General features: G+C 34.0%; 1 protein-coding gene across 3 annotated transcripts; it reads left to right on the top strand.

The window, feature by feature from the left end:
* Nucleotides 1–558: 558 nt before the first annotated feature.
* On the top strand, nt 559–18,802 carry LOC147064918 (ATPase WRNIP1-like). 3 transcript variants are annotated; one of them, XM_085958246.1, is made up of 7 exons: nt 559–880; nt 2,688–2,867; nt 4,024–4,457; nt 12,894–13,062; nt 13,135–13,318; nt 16,638–16,883; nt 18,573–18,802. In XM_085958246.1, the coding sequence occupies exons 1-7, from the start codon at nt 629–631 to the stop codon at nt 18,665–18,667; spliced, it is 1,560 nt and encodes a 519-aa protein (XP_085814372.1). In that variant the 5' UTR covers nt 559–628; the 3' UTR covers nt 18,668–18,802. The 3 variants fall into 3 exon arrangements, with proteins under 3 accessions (XP_085814372.1, XP_085814374.1, XP_085814373.1); XM_085958248.1 differs by having other exon boundaries at nt 559–1,338; XM_085958247.1 differs by lacking the exon at nt 16,638–16,883.
* Nucleotides 18,803–23,757: the final 4,955 nt, after the last annotated feature.

The raw sequence follows: 23,757 nt of genomic DNA, 5'->3' as shown, positions 1-23,757 counted from the left end.
TCCAGTGATAAAGCAAAAAAAATATTAATCGTCATTAATAAAGAAGGAAAAGATTTTAAAAGAAAATACCTATACTTTTTGTAAAGGATAAATAATTAGAAGTATGCATTCAATTTATCTACAAAAGTACCAAAGAGCACTACATTTGTCTATGAGCTCTGACCATGAAATTAATTTTAATCGTTTTGAGGAAAAAAGTATTTTGATAATTCTATGATGACAAGTTTTCAAATCATTAAATATGAAGATGACGTAAAAGCCGCGTTGGCACGGTCCAAGTGCACTTGGACCGAGTGCCATGCACGTGTACTCGTATGAGACACCTTCATACTAATTATTCCTATCCAAGCTACTTGGACCGCGTCCTACGCATCCAAGTTAGCTTGGATAGGAATAATTAGTATGAAGCTGTCACTTGGATGGCACTCGATCCAAGTGTACTTGGACCGTGTCAACGCGGCTAAAATGCAAATTCAATTTATTAGCAATAAGAACAATAAATTGAAAAGTCTCTATGGTAAATTTTGGTCTGTCAACCGAATTGTCAATCTTTGAAGCATAGACTAGACTTGGTATCATTTGAAGTTTGAAATCTAATATTATCGAATGAGTTTTTAAATCTGAAAAAATGGATTCGAGTAATGACGTCAATTGTCCAATTTGTAACCGAGAGTTTTCAAAAGATGAAATTGAGGAACATGCGAATAAATGCATCTTTCTTAAATCCAATCGAAATCCTGCTGTAAAAAGAAATGCCCATTTTCAATTGTTTACATCTCCAATGTCTCACAAAAAAGCGAAGACTGAAGCCAGCGTTCAATCAACTTCAGAGAGTTCTAATGTAATTGAGAGAAAATCATTAGAAGACAATCAAAGCACGGTTTGTAGATATGTTACAATGTGTATTATGAAACTTATCAAACTCCTACTTTATCATGACTATGTGGGGGTCCTTAATATACTTCGCTTAATATCACCATTGAGTCACGGATACCGAAGAAGATCCTCGAAGGAAACCCAGGGGGGAAAAGGCCAGTGGAAAAGCCACACACACGATGGGCTGATAACGTTACAAAAGATACCAACCAGCTGCTAAAATCAGGAACTGGAAAAGACGTGCGGAGGACCGTACCGGCTGGAGGACGGCGGTGGAGGAGGCCAGGGCTCGACTTGAGCTGTAGCGCCATCGAAGAAGAAGAAGAATATCACCATTAGCCTCCTAAAATAGTACATTCTATGCTCAACGGTTTTCCGCTACCAACCTCCTATCCTGGATACCGAAACACCTAGCATCGGTGCGGACCGAAGTCTTATAACTATTGTTGCCATGGAACCAATGTATACAAATTTAATAACCCTTATGTGTATTCATTAATTCATTTAAGCAATTAGGGACTGGGTCGTTTATAAATGACATCACAATTTTCAGTATTTTTTTAACTTCCACCCTTCTCAGTTCTTAGCTCTTTACAGCCATGTACACCCGCTAAACTTGATTTGTAGATCCAGCAGGTTGTAGGGTACTCCTGTCACCGTTTAGTGCCTCTTCGGTAATTCGGACTGCATTTGTTTAGCCCATTGTCATTTTTTCATCACCAAGGTGACCAGTTGTGTAGTGAGGCCGGAGTGCGCCCGGCCGGCAACCTGAAACTTTTTCCAAGATAGAGTAAGCTCCATCACTTCTGATAAATATTATGTTATTTAAATCACGTGAATATAAAAGAAATATGTCGCTATATTTATGTTGGGAAAAAATCAAACATGTGGCATAAAATTGTGAATGAAGTGATTGGTCAGTTCAATTCCCAAGTGTTTTACGACTACTACTACTTCACCATGATCGATCCTAAGAAGGGGGTCACAACATAACACACTATGAAAAATAAGATGTGAATTTGCCAGACCCGGGATACGTTACATCGTGGGTGTTTTACTTAGCATAGTGAAATGCAATCTTTAGTGTCTTGTCACTACGTTTTTATTCGCTATCATCACTGTTAGGCATGGCCCCCACAAGGGGGGGCTGACAGGGCTCTAGCATAGGGGCCCGGCGTGGCGGGTCGACCACATAATTGAGATAAACAGACATCTTAAATATGCTCTAATAGTAAAAAAAGTCCTGTCGCTATTTTCCTTTGAAGTTGTTACCATTTTAAAATATATAGTTGTGCCATGCAATTTTTGTTTAATGTATGTTGATAGTCGACAACTACACTGAATTTTTATAACCTTAGTGATAGGTAGGGGAGCCCGCCAAAGATCCTGGCCTGAGGGCCCACTTCAGGATGTGGGGGCCATGCTGTTAGGTATGCAATTTTCGAAAAGTGTGTGGTACTATTTTATTTAGCAGTACACCACAGATGGTAACCTCTATCGTCTATCATATCACATATTATTCTTGTCTGTCTCCTTATCCGATGGATTCTTTTGTAGTTTTTCCACATTATGTCCAACATACGCTTTTTAATGCCACCTTGTGTTTTTGGATTTCTCTTACATTAAGGGGCCATGTTTCACATGCATACTTGAGTATTAGCAGCACGTACTGATTGATCATTTTTAGTGGTTAACCGATTGAACAGTTGAGATTTAATTAATGAAGAATGAAAGAATTGACAATGCAACACCAAGTTATAGGCTTACAGCTGATTCAAAACATTGATGATTTTTTGTAATTCATACTATAGGTAAATACCACTCTGACGTCTTCAAATCCCATACCCTTAGCTGAGCAGATGCGGCCAAATACTTTGGATGAATATGTTGGCCAGTGTCATGTCCTTGGAAATGATAAATTCTTAAAGCTGTTGTTACTCAAGAAGACAGTACCTAGCATGATTCTCTGGGGTCCGCCAGGCTGTGGAAAGGTATGTTTGCGGACATTTTGGCAATCTAGCATATCTACCAGTACAGAAGGGCGGAGGTAGGCTGTTAAGATCCTCCATAAATAGTGAAGACTACAGTCATACGTATTTGTTTTCATTGAACTATGACTACATTTTACGGAAGGTGGTGGTTAGTTTTTAAAATTTAATTAAACCCTGCGAGACCAAGCCATAATAGATAATAGTCAAAAAATACTCGTCTATCTATAAAATATCTAAAACTATGCCATTAAATCATACATAATTTTGGATATTTTGTAGATAGAATAATATATTTTATCTATTACAGTTTGATGCAGGCAGCAGAATACCAACAACATGTGTAATAATATGTATTTCTAATTCAACGAAAACAAATAAGTATGAATGAAAAAGTGTGCACAATTTTGTCAGATAGCCCAAAATATACCAAAACTATTATGGTTTGGTTTAGGCAGGGTTTAATTTATTTTTAAAAACTAATTAACACCATCTGTAAATTGTAGTCTTAGTTCGATAAGAACGAATATGTATGACTAACAAAGTATAATGTGCACTATTTATGTCGGATCTTAACAGCCTACCTTCACCCTTCGCCACTGCTATCTACAATATTATAGTTTACAAGAAAGCCAAATTAATTGGTTCAATTGTTTATAAAATAATTTATCCTGATGGAACCAGTATCAATTATTTTGGGGCACTTGTAATAGATGTGCGACACCGATTGGCAAAACATCCATTTCGAAACGAATATTTTGCATGGATAGGACACATTGTCAGATATAAAATATTCTGAGATCAAACATATTGTCAGAATAGCTGTGAATGTTGTAATATTTCTGAAAAACATTTTGAATTTTAAAAACACCACTATAGAGTAGTAGTTAGCGCTCTATGATTGTTCAATCAATATGTGAGTTTTAAACCACGGTATGCACTGATGGGGTTAAGCGAATTGCCGATTACCAATCGTCTTAAATAAAGATAGTTTAGATACATCTTCATTGTGAAGTCCATTACATTATACGTCTATCTTAAATCGGATATAACTTTTCATCTTTTAAATGTTTACCTTAATACTTTTTTAATCTATCTAGGAGCTCCAGACGTTGAGTCAGGACTACATTATATAAATATTTTTATCTCTATTTTTCAGACCTCACTGGCACATGTTATTTCCAGCATTTGTAAAGACGATAACGGGATGAGGTTTGTCAAACTCTCTGCCACGATGTCAGGAATAAACGACGTCAAAGAAGTCGTGAAGGTTGCCAAGAATGAGGCCAAATTCAAACGGAAGACAATACTCTTCATGGACGAAATACACCGATTTAATAAACTGCAGCAGGACACGTTTCTTCCGAACATCGAAAACGGCACAATTATATTAATAGGCGCCACGACAGAAAATCCATCTTTCAGCCTCAACTCCGCCTTACTTAGTAGATGTCGAGTAATCGTGCTTGAGAAGTTATCGATAGATGACTTGCTGTCAATCCTTTTCAGAGCAGTTGTGTTTAAATTTGATGGAATCGTTTTGGAAGACGATCAAAAATATCCACATGCACCATCACTAAAACAAAATCCCAAGTAAGATATACATAATATTATATACGTTTTGATTATTATTTTTATGTTATATGACTTACTACAAATTGGGGGCTTATTATTAGATGTGTATTTTAAAAAAAACAAGAGTTTTGAGTAACACATAAATGACATTCATTAATTCCATTCCACATTGTCCATTTATTTATTTTTATAATGAATATCAACCTCCATCTCCAAGCACATAACTTAACAACAACTAAACACATAACTTTTAACGATAGGCATCTATGAAAGGGTTGGAATTTTTTTTTTTAATATTGAATATAATGCCGTGTCCACACTGGAAACAAGTTGCCTGGTGACCTCATTAAATTTCGATTAAAATAATTTTTGGTCAAACAAATTTGTGAAATTTAATGAGGTTGCGAGTGTGGACACGGCATAAGAGTCGTTCAGTCGCCAAACCAGCTCTGGGTGACTTTCAATAAAATTAATTTTGAATGTACGAATGTGCTATATCGATAGGTCTACCAGCCTATCGAGGTGCGAGTTTTAAATTCCGCCCTGTTTCGTCAAAAAAATGAATATCGCCAAACCCACTCGGGATAAATAACAGATTACTAAATCCGCTTTACATAGCCAACCAATCAGACGTCGTTATTGAAACCATGATTTTTAGCATATTTTTAAATCACCCAGCAAACGTCACCACTACTAGCACTAATATGATCGTAAATGTACAAAATAGTTTTTCGTGATTTACTCGAAACTCAAAAAAACCTCCAGATTAGTGACTAAGTGACTCATATCAGATTTAATAATGTTAGAGCGGAATGCAGAAACATTTGTCATAACTAAAATTTCCTTAGCAGAAAACACTATGCAGAAACACTGTCCTTATGCCAGCGCTCCATTGGCGAGCCAAAAGTCCGAGGACAATAAATCGTCCGATTTGTCTATGCCCTGCTACCGATCAATGAACGAATAAAAAAGTCGAGCTGTCAAAAGTCAAAAATTGCGATTATCGTAATGTCTTCTGATAACCCTATAATTTTGTGTTATTTATATGTAGACTTGCGTAAAATAATATAGCAGTGAAAACAACACAAGATTTACGTTTTTTTTTATGAATTTCATAAATACAAATAAAAAAATAATTGGTAAATCTCTCATTTTATAATGTGTAAATTAACAAATAAATCAATGAAAATGTTTAAAACAATTACAGATTTTTTTGCGGTCCGAATGATTGCGTATTAATGTCAAATCGAATTTGCATTGCGATCGACGGACGAAGTCTGGCAACTCGGAGGTAAAATATCAAACATGTTTGAAATCCAACGAGCCTGGTCTGCGGATTAAAAAGTCCGCAGACCTGGGGTGCTCCACGCGAAAAAAAAGTCCGAAGACTGTAAATCGTCTGACTTGCGTGCCAATGGAGCGCCGGCCTTAGTTAAGATCATTTTTATTGAAAATAATACCATATTTAAAAATTCTCGTTAGGTAAATTAGGTAAATTATTTTATAATTGTTAAACGATTACAAAAATATGACAACTGCATTTTATAAATGCAATAACTATAAATACATATTAATATTTAATTATAATACTCTTATGTTTCCGTTATAAGTCATTATACGTGATTCCACAGGCACCACAAGATTTTTTTTTAACATGGTAACACTAGCATCAATTGTCATTCTTCATCTGGTATTTTGTATTTCTGCGGGCTGGCGTATAAAAATAAAATAATATTCTGCAAGTACATGCCAAACGAATTAACACTATCAATATCCATATTGAGATACATTGTTAAATGAATTTGAGTGTATGGACTGTGTTAGAGACATGCGAATTTATTTTGACAGCAGCTGTCAGTGGTAAATGGTAATACAGAAGGGGGCGTGTTCATAACAAAAGTAGTCTATGGTTAAGAGGACGTTCTACAGAAATGGCCTTGAGAATTGAAAATATGATTTTTTAACATGTGGTCCATAATATCTGGTCTACTAGTTAATATAAAAAGGTCCTGTCAAAGTTGTTTGTGTTAATAAATTTGCTCTGTGACTGATCCGACTCATATTTCACATTTATTTCATCAGGGCTGTCGAAGACATAAATCATAATATATATTTATAATTTTAAATTTTTATTTATAATATATATTATTTAAGTTTTGTGCATCTAATGCCGGGTCCACACTGGCAACAAGTTAATTTGCTGGCAACCTCGTTAGATTTTACGATAATTATTGTAAAATTTCTTAAGCAATTATGGTAAGTATCGTAAAATTTAATGAGGTTGCCAGCAACTTGTTGCCAGTGTGGAAATGGCTTAATATCCACTGTGGTTCACGTAGTGGCATCCTGGGGTTAGCTAATTCAGGAAGTCAACACCCATGATAGAATTTTTTCCAGTTTTGGTTGCATTATATTCCAAAACTCTTCTGTAAAAATCGTTTCCGAGTTTATAAATGGAAATTTCTCGGTGTACATAGTAAACAAACCTACGAATAAAAAAAGACAAAAAGGAACATACTGATTCATCGCAGTAAAATCTGGTAATCAAATTCGCCATTTTGAAAAGCGACGATTTTGCGTAAACAAATATCACGTGGTCTGTACGTGTGCGGCAAACTTCGAATGTGTTTGTAATTTTGTGCAAAGTGCGAATGTAATGTTTTCAAATAATTGATATGGATTAATTATACCATCGTATTATTTTCTCGAAATCATAAACATACTATAATAGTATTTGAGTATCAACCTATGTTCAATTTGAATTGGGTTATAATAATAATATACCCGTATATATATCAATAGTATGTTTGCTACAAAATCCACCCAAGTTATCAGTACGTACTTGCACAGGTTTGATTAAAAACCATGATGAAATTAACATTTAAAAAATATGAATGCTTAATATTATTTTGACAGCCCTGTTTTCTGATCGGCTTCATGTCCCAGGTGTTCATCGAAAAGATCGGATTTAAATTGACGTAGTTACGACGCCGAGGTCCTTTTTATACTGGCGGGCTCTTCAGCGGGCCCTTAAGGCGTATGGGTTTATTCGCAAGAATCAAATTATTCACATGAATCAAATTTGACGTAAGCGCCATGAAAAATAACAATGCTCGAAGCGTAAAAAAACTCACTCTGCTTCTCGTGTAGTAGATACGAAATCAGAGGTTTTAAAAGTGTTGAATTAATAATATTTTTTTCCTAACAAATTTTATAAACATTTTTGTAGTCGGTAGAATAAATTATAAGAATAAAAATAGTAGACCTCTAAATAAGAACCTCATATTATTGATATGCTGAATTTGTGAAGTGACACCTTTTCTTGAACCTATCATATTGTAGGTTCAAATTCAGTGCAAATATTTTTCAAAAAAAAATCTAATACTAAAAAACACGAAAGTGTAAACAAATATAATTTTATTCATTTTCATAAGCTAACATTACAAATTATAAGTTTAAAACATTCACAAGATGGCATGAAAGATTTCTGTTATTATTGCGTTTTTATTTAATTATAAAAAAATGACTCATAAAAGAAAGCAATTCAATGAATATTTGTCGAGGAACTTTTTTTTTTTAAAATTTAGTACACAACAATTATGATTTAAGAAACAATTATTATAATAGCATGTATTTGACGGCAGTACGTTTTGGTCGCCGCGGAGGATTTCGGAACATTAGTGTATAGAAAATTAATAATTGGTTCCTTAATTAGTGTATTGGTTTAACGGTATGCAATGTATTAGAATAACTATTATAAATTGTTTTTTTTTTATAATTTTATTTTCTTTTCTATTGATAGCTATTAATTGATAATTGATATTATTATTTGTTAACTTGATAATTATTATATTGAGGGTTTCTTATATCCATTGACCGTGTTAGTCTAGGATCAACGAGTTCAGGCAATACACAATTCATATAAATCTTGTCACTTGTGATGTGAAGAGTAATATTGTTTTTATTATTCAATGAAATAGGTTCTTACCTCAATATATGTTTTACTTGAGTTAAATAATTACTAATAAATGCCTAAGGTGATTCCATTCAATTCAACTCGGCATTAAATATATTAAATTCTAAAAGTTTTGTACTATTTCATTTGAGTCGTTTTATGCGATCCTGGTTTCGCCTTTCGACATCGTCAGGATGCGCACTCCTCAAATATACACTGACAACGAAAGCAGCTAATTCTCACTTAACAATAAATTAATACAATAAAGTAAGGTAAAAACTTTATCACCTACCTATTAAGTCAAAGTGCACAATGAAAAATTTAACAAACAATTAATTATGAATAGTTGAATTGTGGCAGTATGAAAAAAAAAGATTTTACCACAAACCATCTGAAAAATACATACATCATAAAACATATACGTGATTTTGTGCCCCAAAACACTTATTTTATTATTATTTTGACGATTAGGAAAATTATGACACATGTTTCAGTGGCCATTACTATGACAGCATTCGAAAACGTATTTTAATTTAAATTTTCTACAAATTTACTATTTGTGACATAAACCACTTAAGATCGATAATAAATAGACCTTGAAAAATAATATTATTTTGTTTCTATTGATAATGCCAATAAACATACTCCTGGATACGTCCCTTTGAAAATAACAAAACATGGCGACCCAGGTACATAAAAACTGTATTAAGCCCAACCAAGTAGGTATTTATCAAAATAATTAAAGTCCACCTATATTTTATCTAAACTGCTTAAGTCCAAAATATTTTTTTTATAAATGTTGCACCGAACGAATACCTTTAGGACTTCTTTGTAGCCATCGTGGTTATAAGATTCAATTATCTTACAATATCTCACATGCTGCAACCATTTGTATTACAAGATAATAAATAATATAATATAACTACATTTTTCTCAGTTTGACATTCACTGGTATTTTATGATGTTTGATTTGTCAACACAAATTATAACACCTGTGGGTCTATTCTATACTTATCGAACACTAAATTGATAAATAGTATCAAACTTAGGGTAGGTTTGTATCAAAATATTAGCACTTATTGTAACAATTACACGAAGCCGGTTTTTATTGTTGCAATAAGTGCGATATTTTAACAGCAGCAAGATAGGTGCTGTTAAAATATAGCACTTATTGCAACAATAAAAACCGGCTTCGTGTAATTGTTACAATAAGTGCTAATATTTTGATACAAACCTACCCTAAGTTTGATAATATTTTTCACTTTATCACTTTAGCGGTCGATAAGCATAGAATAGACCCACTGGTCTACGTTATGTGGTCTTGCCAATTTGATTGTTACTGCAATGCGAGTAAAGGTCATTTTTCTATGAGTTAAAATACTGTTCGCGATGGATAAAATTTTGGAAAAAAAAGACGTCCTCACCCGTTGAAATTCACAAGCCTACTAAGGTTAGAAATGAGAAATTAGAAAAACTATATGGATTAATCGATCAAATGGTCTCTTTTTGTTAATTTTGCAAAATAATTATATATCTAAATTGTCTGAAAATAGGATAAATACATGAAAACGTACGACGTGTTTTGGTAATATAGCGTCACTAATTGTACCGAATTTATAGGGTTTTATTTATTTTTTCATTGTTAATTATTATTTATAGTATTACGGAAATGTTATATTATAATAAAAAAATATTTTTATTGTGCAGTATATATTATTTTGTGAGAAAAAATCATTCAAAATTGGCTGATGTATACTCAAACTAAAATGGCTTTAAAATCTTTATTTTTCTGAAATTAAAAAAAGTACGTGAGTTAATCAATGAAATGTATTGTTTTACCCATTTCTTTCATACAATATATACCTGCAAAACTATTATTAAGTTCAAAAATTCACTGTGGCGTGACAGTCGTTTTGGCCAATTTCGAAAACAGGACCGACTATTTGTCATTTATTTTAAAAATTAAAGCGAATCAGAAAATTTTAATGACACAAAAAGTGTTATTTGAATATTATTTATTAGATTTTAAATAAATAAAGTGTTTATTATGTGTCAATTCGTGTTAAACGTCCTTGCCATTTCCACGATTCTGAGAAGACAGGAAAAAACGGGTCCAATGGCCTTAAGGATTCCTTAACTCTATACTCAGGATTGTCTATAGTTAAGTCATGCTTTTCGGCGACTTATCCTTAGGAACGAAATCTTAGATTGTGCATTCCGCTCTTAGATTTTTTATTATTGAAAATCTATAATTCTGAAATCCTTAAAACGAAGTTGAACCAAGTGGGATTCGAAGTCACATCTTTAATTGCCTGGGCGAGTGCTATTCATTATTCTTTGAGCTATCGATCCTTCTATGATTCCGTCAATTATTACATTACTACGTAATAACCATGCTAACCAAATTCTGCAAATTCTGTAAAATGAGAGGCCACCAGCTTTCGAATTAATTATGGTAAATGACTACCTTAGTTATAGCTGGCATCGGGATTTAATCGCAGGTTCAGATTCAGGTGTTGGACTCTATTTTTACCAGTATAAAAGTTTACAGAGTACAAATTATAAATAAATTTAAGTGCTGATGTTTTTCTGAGTCGAAGATAAAATAGCTGCCTTCATTATTTTATGTATTAGTGAGCTTTGGAATCTCCATTTTGGAAAAGAGTCCTAGCTCACTATCATCATCATCAGGGGCGCGACAACCCGGTGTGGGTCCTGGCCTCCTCCAACAGCTCCCTCCACCTGTCCCTATCCAGTGTGGCCGCTTTCTGCTGATTGCTGGACATCACTCTCTTTGCCGGTTCATTGTCATTCATACGGTGCACATGACCTAGCCATTGCAGTCTCCCAATCTCCATTGATTGAACTGCGCTGCAGTCTTCGTACAGCCCGTAGAGCTCAGCATTATATCTTCTCCTCCAATTGGTGCCATCCCTGATCGGTCCATATATACGGCGGAGAATTTTTCTTTCAAAGATGTTCAGGGCTCGTTCATTTCGCAAAGTTAATGTCCAGGTTTCCGATGCGTAGGTGAGCACTGGCTTTACAAGTGTCTTATAAAGAGTGCCTAGCGCACTATGCCCCCATTTAATCTACCAGTGGCGAAGGGTGGAGGTAGACTGTGGAGATCCGACATAAATCGTGCACACTAAACTTTGACAGTCATACTTATTTGTTTTTATTGAACCTAAAAAGACTAATTGCAGATAGTTATTGACATTCGATTAAACCTTGCCTAACTGAACCATAATACGAGTACTATGTAGATAAAAAATATTCATACATCTATAAAATATCTAAAAGCATGTGTGATTTACTAGGATAAAGCTTTTTAAATACTTGATAGATAGAAGATTATCTAATATGGTTTGCTTTAGGCAGGGTTCAATTAAATTTTATAAACAAACATAACTTGTCGAAAGAAACATATTTTGTATTATTCATAACCTGCTTGTTATGAAAATAAAGCGCGAACTAAATTGAAGTGCATGTCGCCTACTGTCATGGGCTACTGCTACGGGGAAAAAGTATGTAATGTCGTTGTTCTTGGTGTTTAAAATATTATCAGACTGATGCTCCCATCCCGTAGCACATTTTGAACCTTTAAACAAAATTGTCAATAGGCAAAATTTGCTGAAATCACTAAAACAACAATGAGGTCACCTCACGTTGAACTGCACTGCATCGGCACCTGCATGACGTTTTGAACGTTTTTATCATATTCCACATGCCTACACTTTTCGAATATCATGCCAAAATCACGTTTTTTTGTTTTTAGTGGTTGGCACTATGTATTTTCTATAAAAATATTATCTATGGTCTGCAGTTTGGGTTCTGTTCAAAATATTATCTATGAATGTCATGTTGACAACCTCATTTTAATATACGCATACGTAGAAACTGTTAAAATTTATTGAAATTATCATGAATACCTGATTAGTGCCACGGACGAGTTATCTCGCCAAAGCATGTATGTCGCGTCACCCCACGGACGAGTTAACGTATGCCGCATCAGGCCACGGACAAGTTAACTCGCGGGTTCTTGTAAAGGTCATAACTTCTGAATGAACTATTTGTGTATATTTTCTAAACAATGTTTATCATTTTAGTGTGAAAATATTCACGATAAACTCGAGAAACATGTTGATTTGGTAAATTTTCACAAATATTTATCATTCTGTTCCTATTTCATATTTATTAAGGGATTTATTTCAAAAATAGCTGGCCTACAAGTGTCCACCTAGTGAAAATTGGCTGGAAATTCAAATTACAAATACATTATAGTTGGCACTCTTCATCAGTGTCATTCTTCAGTGAATTTATGGAGATGGTTCAAAATATTCTGCAAAATGACGAAACCATAGACTAAATTTGTTGCTACGACAGCGTGACAATATTCGACATGCACCTCAATTTGGGTCGCGTTTCAGTGTCTCAGAACATGTAATTTTTTTGTGTTTCACTCATGTAACCTCTTAATATAATCCAATTTTTTTTAGGATACTTGTTGAGCAAAAGTCATTAAAATGGTTGGCAGAAATTTCCGATGGTGATGCCAGAATAGCGTTAAGTAGTTTGCAATTAGCGGTCCAAATGAAGATTCCAGAAGACGCTTTGTTAGCAGGACCTGGATCGATAACCCTAGATGATATAAAATACGGCATAAAGGTAACTTGGGTTTGTAACACATAAAGTTCATACTACTTTGATTTAGGTCCTCAAACTTGTATTTTGTTCTAGAGATCTCACCTTTTGTACGATCGTAAAGGCGAAGAACATTACAATATAATATCAGCGATGCACAAGTCCATAAGGGCTTCAGACGATTCGGCAGCGTTGTATTGGATGACGAGAATGTTGGAAGGGGGGGAAGACCCACTCTACATTGCGCGGCGCCTCGTTCGAATTGCCGGCGAAGACATCGGTTTGTATTCACATTAATTTGACTAATTTTAATTAACCAATTGTTTTTATTACATATTCTAAAATTAATTACATTCACATTCTAATTGATTTAAGTTTTGTAATATTTCATTCGAGCGATTTTTTGGGACCTTTGTTTCGCTTTTCGGCATCTTCAGGCAATATGCACACCAGTGGCGTGCGGTTCATAAATGTTGTAGATGCAGAGCATCCCCAAAAATAATTGGTAAAGTACAATGTATGTAATAATATCATCTATTTACTGTGCAATTTTATGTAAATTTTACTCAACCAAATCAGGGTTGACAAACCTTTTTAAGCACGCGTGCCTAAATTTCCCAAATATTTTTTTTCAACTCTCAGTTTTTAAAAATACTATTAAAAAATGATGATGTTCTAGATACCACTCACAGAACATAGCAAACGTAATTCGATGATTTAGTTCCATCGTCCTACAATTAGTAATTAGTAGTTTTGGGTAATGGCTGGTCAAAGTTTTGACTCACCTTAACTGACTTGTAGAAAAGTGACAAAAATATCGGCCCTACTACGACAACTAGTAATTTTTTCGAGTTGTAATTTTGCTGAAGAGGAGTGATTTACAAATGTAATGGCTAACATAACTCAAAACTTGAAATTTTTGACTTATCATACTATGGAACTGAGCATCGAATAGCTTGAATCACTTTTTTCAATTCCGCCATACATTTCGGTCCACCAATTTTGAAACTGTCTGCCAGAATTACTGCTACTTGCTTCACCGAGTTTTTGTTTTTTATTTGGTGCAGCCATTTTTTTGTGGGTAGAAATGAAATTGTTTGTTAATGTATTAATTAGTTTGGTTCGACACTTGACAACGACAATTGCTCCGATCAGATCAGGCATTCTCTCGCTACAGTGGTCTCAAGCATTGTAAATCGATCAAAATTATAGGTTCGCGGCGCGGCACCCCCCGCCGCCTGATGATGTTAGTCTGATAATATTATATGTGACGCCTAAAGTCTAAGGACCGACCCATCCAATAATATTTTTAAATTAAACGTAATGATTATTCTTGAAGAGTATTTGCCTGCTATTTTTGTATTAATTGTCTGTCATTTATTATTATTATGGGTATTTTTTTTCACTTCAAGCGTGTGCCATGCAAAATCATCTCGCGTGCCATAGGTTCGCCACCCCTGTTCTATATTATTATTATGAACAGGTATTATGTAACTATGTAGCCGATGTAACTATGAAGCCGCCCTATTTGGGCCAAAATGTCCTAGTCCCAAATTGTCACAATTAAGTGGAATCAACTGTATTTGGAATATCTTACATTACCATAGATTCCCACTGTTAAGACGGGGGTTTTAATTCTTAAATCGTGTAAAGATGACTAAAAACGTTACCCATTTATTTGAAAAAGAAAACATGTCAATGAATATATTATTATTGTTACTAATAGAACAATAAACAGAACATTAAATGGACGCATGTTGGATTTATATGACAAATTATATTTCAGTCGGCATGCGTCATTTGCACCCGCGACCCGCAATCCACACATCGCCTAGCCACGATCTTTTTAGACCATGCCTCAACTGAGGTATAGCCTCAATACATTATTTTGACAAGCCTATTAAAATGCCATTTTTTTTTTTTTTTTCGACCATGTCCGATCCTGATAGGATCATATGGGCCATATAGTTTTGTATTGACAGATTTTGTTTTTTACGAGAAATGGATGTCAGCCACTTGCTCAACCTATTAGGTCCATACCCTGACACACACAAATTGAAAAACAATATGTGTACTTGCCAGACCCAGGATTCGAACCTGGGACCCACGGCTTTATAGTCCAACGCTTATGCCGCGCGGCCACCGTGGGCGTTAAAATGCCATTACATATGCTAAATAATTAAACTCGGTTAAGTATTGGAAACTTAATAAAATTAGGTAATGAGACAGATAAATAATTAGTGATAATAATATATTAAATACAAAACAAATAAATGATGTTATGGTGTGATCCACATGTAAGTAAAGACTTTGCACCTACCTTTATCATCGGAAAACAAATGCATCAAACAGACTATGATACAATATGTGGTAGTGAGAAACCCAGGTATCAAAAAATCACTCAAATGGAATTAATAGTACAACATTCAAATCAATTAAAATTTAAATTCAAACTCCATCAGTCGTCAAAATCTTCAGTCTATGGACCGTATGTATGAGATTCCCAAATTCTTTATAAGCTATTTAACCGATTTTCCATCGAATAGCTTATAACACTGTTTGTGACGTAGGCGATCTGACGTCACGCGCCATTAAAAATGGCTGCCTCAGCTGTCACTTTCAAATGTAATTTTAATTTTGCATTCATTGCAACAAACGTTTGGTTGAGGCCCTTGTTCGTTTTGTAGATTCTGTAAAACATTTGTGAACTTTAAAAACAGTTCCTAGTCGTGCTGTTTACAAAATACGTATAATTTTGATCCCTAGTCTATAATCTAGATACCTAGTAGGTTACTGATAAAATGCCTCGTACCTATTTCGCTTGCAATATTTCTCATGGAGACATAAGATGGACTTACGTAAGATTACGATAAAATATCTCCGCTAAACCACCGCAAAAATATGTACCTACTGCTGTATCTGGCATTAAAATATACAATTGGAAGCATTCTGCGTTCTTCAAAATATGATGGTACCTACCTACCTAGTTAATTATTTTAAGATAACTGTAATAAACAAGGCACAACCCTCAAATACACTGGAAACATCAATAGTGTCATACGGTGATTGGTATAAATGATAATATTATACAGAGATCATTACATATTATTGTCTAAATCATTTGCATTTTCTGTCATTTATTCTTATTCTGTTTTGACATATTCTCAAATAATTGAAGTGAAGTTAGTCATAATAATATTCAGTATTGCCACCAAATGTATTCAGTGTTGCCACCAAATGGAAAAGCTTACTGGCAATACAACCTTTCGTACAGTAGAATAATTATAAAATACATGTGATAAAATAGCTGATAAATTATTTAAAGTTCATAATAATTATTCATGTATAATTATTAAATTTATATGGTACCGTTCGCACACTTTCAGACACATTTACAATTTCAAAATTTTGACTTATTTATCGGGGAATGAAATTTTATAATACGAACACCATGACACCATTCGTGACGTCACTTAACAGCTAATTACGTTTGTACTCATGCATACAAACGTGCAGTATATAGCCTATAAGGTTTTTGGGAATCTCATGCATACGACCCTATGGCATTAAGTTTTTAATTATATTTTTTTTCAACTTAGGTTTGGCTGATCCTAAAGCCTTGAATCTGGCGGTGTCTTGCATGCAAGCCTGTCAATTAATCGGTCTACCAGAGTGCGATGTGATATTGGCGGAGTGCGCAGTATATTTGGCGAGAGCCGACAAGAGTACGGAAGTATATCATGCCCTTGGAGAAGCTAAAAGAAACATATCTGAACATAAAGGCCCATTGCCATCAGTTCCTTTACACTTGCGAAATGCTCCTACAAAACTGATGTCCAACTTAGGTACTATAATGATTTTATTATAGAAATTTTGTTATAGGACACTATAGAAATAAGATACACAGATACCATTATGCGCAAGAAGTAGCTAATTTTACCACGTTTTTATTAGCTCGTATTCTTGTTTGTCCGGTACAGATTTTTTCTTGTGTGTCCAGTATAAATTTTTTCTTGTTTGTCCAAGATTTGTATTGGACGATAGAAGTTTTCAACTAACTTTCCGACTAGCTAGACATTTGAAACTTTTTGAATATATCAGAACACGACGACAATGCATTCTTTTAATACTTTTAGTCATTTTTTAGCAGAATTGAATTCATTTTCAGTTAATTCTGTTTTGTATGGAAAGTTATTATTGTTGGTTGCTTAGAGGGTCCTAGCAACTAAATTATTAATATATACATGCGTTACTATGCAAATCGATATGAAATGTCAAAATGACATTTCAATATTCTCTATTTATTCAGTATTTCTATCAAGTATAATAAAAAGTTTTTATTAATACATAGAATTGTCAAGTTTATATGATTCAACAGGAAATTTAAAAACGTGGTATATAATAAGTTCTTTTTATCTTGTAATTATTTATATTATGCATGGTTGTAATTAACAACTGTTTATATCGCTCCCGTTGCATCGGCTTGTCTCACTCTCGGTCCCCTCATGGTTTTTCTTGTCACCTATCTGAACCATCGTACTTTATATTCTAATGGATTTAAATTTTGTATTTTTCCATTTGAGTCGTTTTTTGTGACCCGGGTTTCGCCCTTTGGCATCATCAGGCACTATGTGCACTCACCAAAAGGTAAATACACACTGACAACGAATACAATTAATTCTAACTTACATAATGAATCAATACAATAAAGTAAGTAAAAACTTTATCCCCACACAAATTATGAATAGCTGAAGTGTTTGTAAAAAACCCCCTATCACCAGTAATACAATCAATAGGCGTATACATCCTCAAACCCTAATAATAGATCATTAAATAATAATCAATACATTCTACATTCAAGAGGTCTAAAATCGCTAACTAATGAGATATATCAATAATATATATCAATTTTTAAAAAGTTATATTAGGCAAATATTCTTTTTTTATTATAACAAATACACAAAGAAGTACACATTTACCTTTTGGTGAGTGCACATAGGTGCCTGAAGATGCCGAAAGGCGAAACCCGGGTCCCAAAAAACGACTCAAATAAAATAGTACCAAACTTAAATCCATTAGAATTTAAATTCTATCAAGTACTTAGTATTAATATTATTATCGTACTATATTTTCAGTGGTATGTTTATAATAATTAGGTTTAGCCCGGGGGCCCGGCGTGATGGTTTGACCAGATTAATGAGATAAACACACATCACAGATTTGCGTTAATAGTAAAAAGTTGCACTATTTTACTGGAAGTATGTTAACATTGTGGTGTGCGATGCACTCAATAATTGAAGCGGATGTATTCAATAATATTAAAAAAATACACTGAATACCTTAAATTCTACCTCCAACACCATTTGGAAATCTACTGTAGAGCATCACACTGCCTTTAACCCTAACGATAGGTAGAGGGGCCTGCTTCAAGATACGGAGACCATGACCAGTAGACTATCATTAGTTCAATCCTCACCACCTGATTTATTTTCAGCGTGTTCAAAACTTAATGTAGTTATATTTTTTTGTTACAGGTTATGGAAAAAATTACAATACAAAGCACAGGAATGAATCAAATCTTACGTATATGCCTGAAGGAATGGAAAATGTGTCCTTTTTTTCGAGCTAAAATATTTTGGGGGCTACTGCTGTATCGTCATGTTTATATTTTATTTATTTGTTCCATTGGTGATAATATATCATTATGAATATGTCAATGTTTGGAGCAGTAACTCCAATGTGTAAATAAATAATTTTAGATTTATCAACTTTTTTTTATTTTACCTATACCTCATGTTTTGTATAGAATCCCTGTGGTGTTTGTTTTCCAGAAGCATATTCCCCGTTATTAGTGAAGGATTACTGTACTACCAGGGTTACAGCCAAAAGCTGATTGTGAGTCTATATATAAATATGTATGCTAGAAAAAAAAAATCAAGGCCATCCAATATAATTATAGCACATAAAGCACAAAGAGATTGGCATTATGCCTGATTTTATGGGGCATGTCGAACATTCAATTTGCAATTACTCCATAACATGGGTTCATGTTAAATAGATTGGAATGATACACAAAGCAGACTCGTGCCGTGATTTCACGCATGCGCAGTGCAACAAAACGAACTGTCATCCATCAGCGCCATCTCTGTGCTGCCAATGGTACTATCATCGTACATAATAATATTAAATATTATTTAATGCTACTATTTTATAATACTTTCATTAAAGTGGTAAAAAGGTAAGTATAGTACACTGAAAATACTGCAAATTTTCAATAGAAATTAAAATCTAAGCAGTTCAGACCAGCTGAATAATTACAAAACCGCCATTTAAAAAAAATCTTTTTACACAGCAGCTTGTAACAGCTCTTCAATAATAATTTTCTACATTCTGAACATGATCGTATTATTTGAGCTAGATACACTATAATTTATAGCAATTGAATAATTATGTTCTGTACACTTGCTAGGCAAGTACTCTCTGTTCCAGCCTTTGACGGCATTTGTTTGTGTATTAGTGACTATAGTGTATTAATGATAGGGTGACTGAGGCGGCGATGCTACATCGACGTGGCGTTCGTTAAGTGTGTGTGAACCATTCGGCCAATCATTGTAGTGTTAATGATTTATTAAAATATAAGAATACTTGAATTAGCTAAAAAATAACAGAAACATCCATATAATTGCGGAAAAATCCTGAATATAAAGGTTGTTGATTGACCAAAGATAATGACTCAGTTCAAAACCAAATGTAAATTCTGTAGTATAAGCTTTACTCCAAAAACACAGGACATTCTAAAGCAGTGGTTCTCAAACTAGCACCGTGAAAAACGAACGCATATTACTATTTATATTTTTATGATAATTATACCGTGTAACATTTCTTGGGATTTGGATTTATCACTTTACCCGTGTGCTAGACTTTTTAACATATTGTACCCAATATAGTTCTGAAACACCTTTATTGAACTCGTCTCGACCAATATTACTAGTGCTGTCATATCAAAAGAATAAGTATTGATGCTTGTTTTTGGTATCGTATCGTATCGAAAGAAAGTATCGATACTTGCAAGTATAATTGTCACAAATTGAATGATGCTTGTCCGCGAGGGATTTATTTCCAAAGAATGCTTTAAATAGTGCTTTGAACCAATTTATAGTAGGGAAATATCTAAATTTAAGTGCTTTTTGCGTATTTTTTACAATATTCAAAATTATAGTATTTTGGGCGTACTATACCTGTTTTATATCGTACATAGTGCTCAGACAAAAATTATAGTACAAATACTATACTTATAGTACGGTTGGTAACTTTACAGTCGACCTGGGTAACTTTGAACGATTTTTGCGTTTTTTTTACGATTGCATTTGTTTTTGTTATGACAGTTGTGATAAAGTTCTTATGAATATTGGGGACTTATTCGTATATTTTATGAATTCTATACTAAATACGAATTTTAAAGACTTTTTGAAGGAAAAAATCGAGTGTTCAATGTTACCTGGTAACTGGGTAACATTGAACACCATTATAGTTTGTATCGAAATTTAATATTTTTAATAATATAAGACCTCAGGGTATCATTGAATCAAACAAATTTCATAAAAAATGTCAATTTGTCTTTTTAAAACCAAACAGTTCAGTGTTGCAAGTGGTAGATCAATATTTAAAAAAAATAAGGAAAGCGGAAAATACCAAAGAAACTACATCAATATGCTCACTGTTTTATTATCATAACAATATACATATAGATAGTTTCGTTACGACAGGAGTAAAAAAAATTATAGAGTTCATTACATAACATATAAAATAAAAAATATTATCGATTAATCGCCCCACTCCATGGACAAACGGGCATCGATGAAGACAAACACGCCATTTTTTTTGTAATCTCACTAGGAATGTGCGTACCCCAACTTGATGAGTGTCAATTTTTGTAATTATTGCAGGAAAAAGACAACTTTCATAATTTATAATGCAATAATTACCAACAGACATGGCATCATTGGGAGACGTCATATTTTCAAATTTGTCACTGTCTTCGATGAAAACACCATGTTCATCAAGAACGCCATCTTCAACTAGAACGCCATTTTCACCGTGATCCAAGTCTTCAATTAGAGTTCCATTATTGGAAATAACAAATTCTTGTATTATTTCATCCTGGTCCATAGAATTCGTATAATTATGATTAACATTGTTCGTCTCTTTGCCCAAATTGATGGTATTTTCGTTTTCCAATTCATTGCCTTCAATATATCCAGTAATTTCCAAGGATGCAGAATTATGTTCAGAATATGACGGTGAAGAACGATGCGTGGGGTTAGTATCTATTTCAGCAGATTCTGTTACAATAGTTTTCTTTTTTGGATTATTTTTCGATCCGGCTGGACGTCCTCTTTTACAAGTTTGTGTCAGTTTTTGTCTAGCTGTTTCCTCTCTTGCTTTATAGTAGAGTTGCACATTTTCTAACGACACACTCTTACCTGCGTGAACTGGTATTTGAAACCTATCACATTTTTTAACATTTAAATCAATGTTGCGTCTTTCTTCTAAGTATTCCTTGAAGTTTTCCCCTATGGCATTTTGTACATCAATTTTAGCGGTTGCGTAGCCTGGTAATTTATTAAGTACTAATTCCGGTGAAAAGGGATATATCCCAGTACTTCTAAAACCAGCTTTTAAATTCTCTTTAGTACTCGGCATATTTAATTCAAGAGTTCTTTTGATTATCTGGGCAAATAAATTCTTTGGAAGATTAGAGGCTTTCATTCCCCTCCCTGTTTGTCGCCAAGTATTTAAAACATCACGCCACGTTGATTTTAGTGAAGAAAAATACCCCACGTCTAAGGGCTGCAGTAAATGCGTGGAGTTTGGAACCATGCAGATTAAATTTATCTGATTATCTGCACACAATCTCAGCCCATTAATAGAAATATGTGAGCTCAAATTGTCACATATAAGAATTTTTTCCCCTCTTTTTTATTTATAAATGGAATGAAATGATTCTCAAGCCATTCTTCATAAATTTCTGCATCAATCCAACCACATTTAGAAACAGCCATACGTGACCCTGGCGGACCAGTAATAAGCCAATCGGACCACTTGTTCGTGCCTTTAAAAATAAAAAAGGTGGTAAGATCTCCCCAGCGGCACTTCCACAACAGACAAGAGTATAACAAGACTTAGTAGATTTTTTTATTGCTTCCGGATGGCGACATTGGCGACGAAACAGTAATTTCCTTTTCCTGGATCATCATGAAATCCAGATTCATCAACATTAAAGATATTTTCAGGCGGTACTCCGTCAAGTTCCACGGATAATTTGTCAAAAAAATCCTTGATTACAATATTGTTGACTTGAGCACATTTACGGGAGATATTGTGGGCCACTTTTTCTTTTAAAATAGGGTGTCTCTCTAAGTATAATTGACCCCACTCCCAGCCCGGTGAATTATTTTTGAAACGTACAATATTTTTCCCCTTTTTATCGAGGTAGTTTTTCACCACTACTCTAAAATCACTCATACAAATGGGTATACCAGGTACCTTTGTCACTCATAGCAAGAATATGATCCCTAAATATCTCTTCTTCATCGTTTGTTAAAATTATTGGGCACCCAACTTTCTTCAAATGTTTTGACTCCAACTTATAATATAATGAAGTATGGGGTATCGAGTATTCTTTGGCAGCCTTTCGGGAGGTCATAGTCCCAGAGCGAATTTTTTCCAGTGCTTCGTTTAATGTCGCTTCTAAGTAATTTGATTTTAGCCCGTACTTCCTGACTCCTGGTTTCGCAGTTAAGCTTTTTCTAGACATCGCGACGTTCGTACCTAAAAAACAAAACAATTAAGTCAATTTCACATAACTATGTGTTTAACATATAACATTAACAATATAAAATTACTGTGTAACATGGTAAAACATATAATTAATATGACGTAGTAATATTATAGCAGTCCAATGTTGTTATTCAAAGTTACCCATCAAGATAACTTTTACTCTGGGTAACATTGAATGTTCAATGTTACCCAGATTCATGATCATATTATTTAGGATGGGTTAGTTTCAGAATGAATTTTACTATAAAAACACATTAGTTTGTATCCTCTAATAAGTTTGTAGTTAGTATAATGATTATAGAAATCAATAAGAGTAATAGCTTACCGTAAAACCAAGTTTAGCAGCTAAAGAAATCTAATTGAAAAAATGTAATCTCAGAGCTGACGCTTGACGACTCTCTTCAGTTCAGATTTCCCGCTAATATTTGACAGGTATCATATTATTTTCGTCTATGGTAGATGGTGCATTCACATACTAAAAATATTTGGATTAAGTATCCCACACTAGTAATACAGGAGATAAAAATTGTCAAACGAAATATTACAGTTTTGTTCAAAGTTACCCAGGAGTTCAAAGATACCCTGGTTGACTGTGGTGGGCAAATAAAGTTTCACAGGGATGGGCATCAGAAAAATGATTTGGTTTACATCTCGAGAAGTCCAAGTCAAACACACGACCTAAAATTTAGTTATAAGGAAAATTCACCCCCCTCGAGCATACTAAATGAAATTCATGAAACCATGTTACCATGCGATGCGCATGGCACAGGGGGCATTGGAGCGATCCGATCCGGCAAAAAAAAGTATTGGATAAAAGTATCACCTACTTTATAAAAGGCATCTATCTGTGACTAACTTTGGTGAATTTCGATACCTTCA

Source organism: Rhyacophila brunnea, unplaced genomic scaffold (genome assembly GCF_057557595.1).
Source record: "Rhyacophila brunnea isolate RB1 unplaced genomic scaffold, BYU_Rbru_1.0 scaffold_7, whole genome shotgun sequence".
Lineage (NCBI taxonomy): Eukaryota > Metazoa > Arthropoda > Insecta > Trichoptera > Rhyacophilidae > Rhyacophila > Rhyacophila brunnea.
The sequence above is the reverse complement of the archived record's forward strand: the minus strand, read 5'-3'. Positions and strand labels throughout refer to the sequence as shown.